We start from the raw sequence: 6,011 nt of genomic DNA on the forward strand, positions 1-6,011 counted from the left end.
CTTTAACCTCACCAGCATCTGCATTACAGTACGGAAAGTCACTTGTTTAAAAGGCACCCCAAAGTATTGGAGCCTTCTTAATATGAACAGGTGGCAGTACATCCATTTTCATTTTGAGTCATCCTGAGTGAAAAAATGTTGACAAAAGATATCTTGAACAGAGGATACGAATCATGTATGAATGAATGTTGGCATATGAATAGTGATATATTTCAATGTTTTTAACTGTGGTCTGTGTTAATTCTTCCTGTTTCCATTACCTGGATAATTGGATAAGTAGACATATGGCCTAATTTGTGAACACTACAAACAGAGGGCTAAACCTCTGGCTCTGATAACTGGCTCTTTCCAGAAACTACTGCCAAGCTACCAATTCTCAGGTCTTGAAGATATAATCAAAGCAGGAAATACAACATTATATCCATGTGCACTGCACATGAAAAATGTACTGGTGAGACATGACACAGACTGACTGTCCTTGTCAAATCTATGAAGTTGTTAATTCTTTGATTATGTCTCCTAACTTTTTAAGTAGTCATATTTTCTAAATGTAATCTCTATGAATGAGTCTATGAATAAACAGATGACCCTGAAAAGGTTCAGGGCCTAATCTGGCCTGTTTTGCTAGATCTAAATTAAGAGGACCACAAAGATTTATTTTCCCTTTTCTGACTTTATTTGACTCTGTTTAAAATGTATTCTTTTTCATTTCAAATTGTATGTATTTTTACAGAGAGCATTTGGTTTATGTACATTTTAATAAGGAATGTATCATATTTATATGTTTGACCTATAGGTCGTATTGATGTTGGTCAATAGAGATTTGCAGGGTCAATGTCGTTTTTTTATGCAGATTATTGAAGACAATTTGGCGCCACGGACTAGGTCCTGAAATTGTAATGAAATCGTAGTACTATATATATTTAACTGCGCACTGAAATAAAACATTTTTATTAAAGAGTTTAAATATATAAATAGAAATATAAAATAAAATTACTCCAACCACCAGATTTTCAGTTTCTTACTTTTTATAATAAACATATTTTAATTGCAATTTACACAACTGTCAGGACACTAGCGTGGCGCGGGAAACTTGGCACACCTCTTCTGAGGCTTCCCGCGAAACTTAGTTATTCTTCAAGAGTTCACTGTTGGAGCTTGGAGTTTCGAACCCTCTCTTGCAAAAACTGTTGAAAGGAAAATGCGTGCAAAGGTACAGTACATTTGTAAAAACGTTTTACAAGGGGCATGTATTTTACAAATTAGAATGATTATGTGTGCATTAATATAGTTAACAGTAATCGTAGTATAATAAGTAAGTAAGGGCCCGTCGAAGTTGCTTGTCTTGTGAGCTGCTTAACGACCCCTTTTTTGAAAGAAAACATCCAAAGATCTAGCTGGAAATGGCTACATTATGCTAATTATTGTAAACAGATTGCTTCGGTTTGTTTACATTATGTAGGATGATTCTTGTGTCAAATAAAAAACAACTCTGACTAGTCTTTGTGTTAACATAGTTTACGTTTGAAAATTCTGACCAAGTTAACTCGATCAAAGTTATGGCAAGGTATGAGCACTGAGCAGCCAAAGAGCTGATGTAACGTAACCACTTTTGATGATAACTTTATATAACTTAAAATTTATTAAGTTTCGTCAGTTCAGGGTTACTGAAATTGATTTAGGGAGCTAGCGATATGATAATTCAATGTGTTAGCCTTGTAGTGCCGTACAAATTATGAATACCTTAGGTAAAACGGTCTTGCACAATAATAAAGTTGCCCTTTATTCTCATCTTCATAGATAGGCTATAAGATGTTCGGCATTACCCTAAGCGCGGGGTTTTACTCCTTTGACCTGGCTTTCAAACTTTACCTTCATGTGCCATTTTAGAAGCAGCAGACTGTTCTGGCCCCAGCCGCTAGGATGAACCTCCGTAGCTACAGGAACACACCTCTTGTGCCCATGGAGACCTCGTCCTCCGATGACAGCTGTGACAGTTTTGGTTCTGATGGCTTTGCAAATACGGTAATTAACATACTGTTGAGCTTGTTGAGGTTTTACCTTTTTAACTCCTCTTGTTTGGTTCTGGAAGTAAAATCAGCTGAACTGTATATATTTGTGGTGTTTTTGTTCAGAAAAAGATCTTAAAGCCAACCAGAGTCTCACCGCGGAGGGTCAAGACTGAGGTGACGTCCGAGGAAGATACATGCAGTAGCTTTGAAGACAAGAACTTCACTGAAGAGATGAGCACAATGGTAAGCAGTAGCAACTTGAAAACAATGCACTACCATTTCCCCTGTCTTTAATCTGACGCTGTCGGGTGGTGAGGAGCTGACCGATAAAGACTGACTTTGCGTTTCTGCCCCGTCCTCTCCTGACAGAAAGTGGACTCTGACGGTGACTTGGAAGAGCCAGAGCCAGAGTCTCAGCCTGGGAGAAGAACACGCCGTACCCACACGCTGAAAGTGGCCCTTAAGTTCCCCCCAAAGAAGAGCGCTCAGAAGCGGCTCGCATCCAAGCCCAGCCTGCATGCTAAAGACAGTGACTCCGACGTTGAGGAAGGAGGACATTTCTTGAGCAAGAGGGATCTCAACATCAAGGAAAACAAAGCCATGGTAAGCTCTAACTGCTAGAACTGACTGGTGCATGCGAGTAGTGGGTGAGTTTTTTTAAGTGACTTCTGATTCTCATACACGTTTTTTTGTTCCTTTTAAGCTTGCCAAATTAATGGCCGAGATCAACAAAGTTCCTGGGTTGTTTCCCAAAAGACTGTCTCTTCCCATGGCCAATACGGTGAGTTGAACACTCCTCACAACAGCGTGGCTGTTGTTGCGGACAGAGAATGGTGGCCTTTGAAACTGTTACTAATGCACACTCATCCATTTGTGTGCCCCACAAATACTGTTTGGAGTTGCTGCTAACGAGCGCAAATCTGTGCGTGCTTTCCCTTAGCCTCGACGTGTCCCCCGGCAATCTTTGGGGGGCCCGACCAGGAGGTCCGAACGGACTTCACGGATCCACACACGCTCCCGAACACAGGTGGATGGCCCCCCCAGCCCTCTGTCTGACGACGACCCCGAGGACAAGTTCAGCCTGGTGCGCAAGAGTCGCTTTTATGAAGAGGTGGACGAGCCGGTGGGTGTTTTTTGTCCTTTCTTCCCTCTGTAAATGTGTAATTGTTAAGTTACTAATTAACATTGTTAATAACTAATAGATAACTTCTGATATTGTGTTATAAGAGTATAATGTTTATATGATGGTGAATGTGCTGCCTACACAGTGTAAGTGTTTGTCACTGATCTGCAAACAGAAGTGTTAAATCTAAATGAAGGAAAAATGACTTATGATAGAATTTTGATAATTTGTAACTTTTGAAGCATGTGAGATAAATGTATTGAATGTATTTGTTGCTGGTGTTATCAGAGGGAGCCACGTAGGAGAAGCTACAATGGAGTCTTGGCCATCCCACACGTGGTTCGATCTGTGGACGAGATCACGGAGGACGATCTGAACAACATCTGCACTAACGTTCGTGAGAAGGTCTACAGCAGCTCCATGGTAAGGCTTTGCTTTTAACGGTGTCATTGAAAGTAGATCTCGAAATATTCAAACACAAGACTACCAACTGTGAGAAGTAGTAGTAGTCGTAGTAGAGAAGTAGTCGAAAACCATAAATTAAATCTTTTTTTTTCCCTCCATAGGGATCCACCTGCCACCAGTGCCGGCAGAAAACTACTGACACCAAGACCAGCTGCCACAACCCTGAGTGTGTGGGTGTGAGGGGTCAGTTCTGTGGGCCTTGTCTCCGCAACCGCTACGGGGAGGAAGTCCGTGCCGCTCTGCTGGATCCCGTGAGTGAGGCCACATGTGAAGTGGCACCATCTCTTTAAGTTGCACCACCCATCAGTGCTAGCGTGTGAGCTGTTGGCATGCATGCTGATCTGGTTGTTTCATCACAGGAGTGGCTCTGCCCGCCGTGCCGAGGCATCTGCAACTGCAGTTTCTGCAGAGCGCGAGAGGGGCGCTGTGCCACAGGGGTGCTGGTCTACCTGGCCAAGTACCATGGCTATGACAATGTCCATTCCTACTTGAAAAGGTGAGGTGACTTTTTTTTATCGATTAATTACTTGCTAACTTTCTTTGAGCGTCCTTTTTTAAAAATCTGATGTTGAGCTTTGTGTAACCGTGCGTCTCTGTCTTGTTCCAGTCTGAGAAAGGCGCTGGAGGAAGAAGAGGAGGACAAGTAAACGGTGTTGTCTCCGTGTTAAGTCTAGATGTTTCAGTTCTCAACCACTGCTCTGTTGGAAATGGCCTACAATCCATGAAATGTTTAAGCGTACATTGTTTTAAATGTATAAAGTTTTCAAAGAATGAAATCAGACAAGCCCTAGGAAAAGTGGTAACAATCAGCTTTTGTACCTTTTTGTTTTTCCAGTTTTGTTGTGCTTTACTCGATTTCTTATGCTGATCTGTTTGTAATGTGCATTAAAAAAAGAAGAATACCAAACAGATTTTTTTTAAACTGTTCTTTTTTAGCAACCTGACATGGAAATGTTTTTCATTTTTAACATGTATGTACTGTTCTTGTAAAACACACAGGTTCGCTGTTTTTTTCCTCTTCCTGCCGTTCATAATACATTTCTCGTTCGTTCTCAATGTTCCTCCGTTGAGTAGTTCCCCCTCCTGATGCCCCTGAGGTGCTCCGGGTGGAGAGGGCATCGTGAGTTTGGACCATTACCCTTTCCCTCTAGTACCTCCAGGAGCCGCGTGATATACGACGGCGCCTGCTTGAATCCTTCATTAGATAACTGTCACTAATGGTGTGGAAACAATTAGCAGTTCTCTAATGGGAATCTCGTACCTGTAAATCATTTTTCCCTATTAAAGCACTTTTGCTCTCCTCTGCTCTGATCTCTGTCCCCTTTTCCATTTCTACTGGTGCTTTGCGGTGTTCTACCAGGTGTCACTCATGTGCCAATGTGCCAAAGACCGTCTCAGAAAGGGTCTGCTCAAATATGGACATTATGTCCATTTGGGTGTTGGAATTGCATGTTAATGTGCTCAATCTAGACCAGAGTGTCATGGAGTATGCCTGGCTCTTATTGATGTTTTGCCCTTGAGAAAATGCATCGTGTTTGACCTGTATGATTACAGCTGTACCTGCTTCAACCAACACAGGTTACCAGTTGGCAATCTGAGTCTCTCAAATAACGGCTAAGGGTAAAGGCTAAAGCACAATTATCTGCTCATCCAACATTATGTTCATTATTTTATCCTTTAGGCTACATATGTTTTGTCAGTATCCTACATAAAGGATGTATAGTTTATGCAAGTGATTATTACTATGTGCATTGTAGGTAGACCTAACTGAAATGTGCTGTTGAAGATGTTTTTTGTAGACTAAGGTGTTGAGCATGTTCCTCATAGTGAGAGTTAATACTTGTCAACGTTATTTGCCCTTCGTGTCAGCATGTGGCAGAGTATGCATCATATTGGTAAAAAAAACAAAACAGTTTTACTCCTTTTATTTTGCTCTGTGAATCTTTTGGTTCTGTGGGAAACGAATGCTTCAAAAACTATTATTTGCATAATAAAGATGCACTTGAAAATACTGGTATTAAATACCAATGATCATCCACTTTGGGATGATGAATATTTAGAGAAATAATTGTTTACGACGCTCAAGCATCGAGCTGATCTGGTAATCAGGCTATGAAATACAATATTTATTCATTAGAGCGGATTTAATGAGGCCTTGCGGCGCTAATTATGAAAACCACTGTAGCAGTAAATGAGTAGCGCATGGCGACGGGAGGCCGGGTACCTGTTAGGAGGGACTGGGGCTGGAGAGCTCGAAGAGCCTTGCCTGGCTGAGCAGCACCGGGTCCGTGGGTCAACCCAGCCAGCGCTGATCCCGATACGCTGTAATTAGACCGCTGCCTCTCGCATCGCCCCACTGCTGCGGGAAACTCCAGTGGAAAGGAGAGCAGGTGCGAACAGCGATTATGTAT

At 41.8% G+C, this 6,011-nt stretch overlaps 1 protein-coding gene across 1 annotated transcript; it reads left to right on the forward strand.

Annotated features, from left to right (window-relative positions):
- Nucleotides 1-1,812: 1,812 nt before the first annotated feature.
- Nucleotides 1,813-4,247, forward strand: cdca7a (cell division cycle associated 7a; the record flags this gene model as incomplete). Its single annotated transcript, XM_080839657.1, is given in 10 exon segments — nt 1,813-1,887; nt 1,891-2,025; nt 2,136-2,255; nt 2,382-2,615; nt 2,716-2,793; nt 2,953-3,135; nt 3,424-3,558; nt 3,702-3,851; nt 3,960-4,096; nt 4,208-4,247. Coding segments are annotated over 10 exon segments (1,287 nt in total).
- Nucleotides 4,248-6,011: the final 1,764 nt, after the last annotated feature.

This window comes from Sprattus sprattus (genome assembly GCF_963457725.1).
Source record: "Sprattus sprattus genome assembly, chromosome: 5".
Taxonomy (NCBI): Eukaryota; Metazoa; Chordata; class Actinopteri; order Clupeiformes; family Clupeidae; genus Sprattus; species Sprattus sprattus.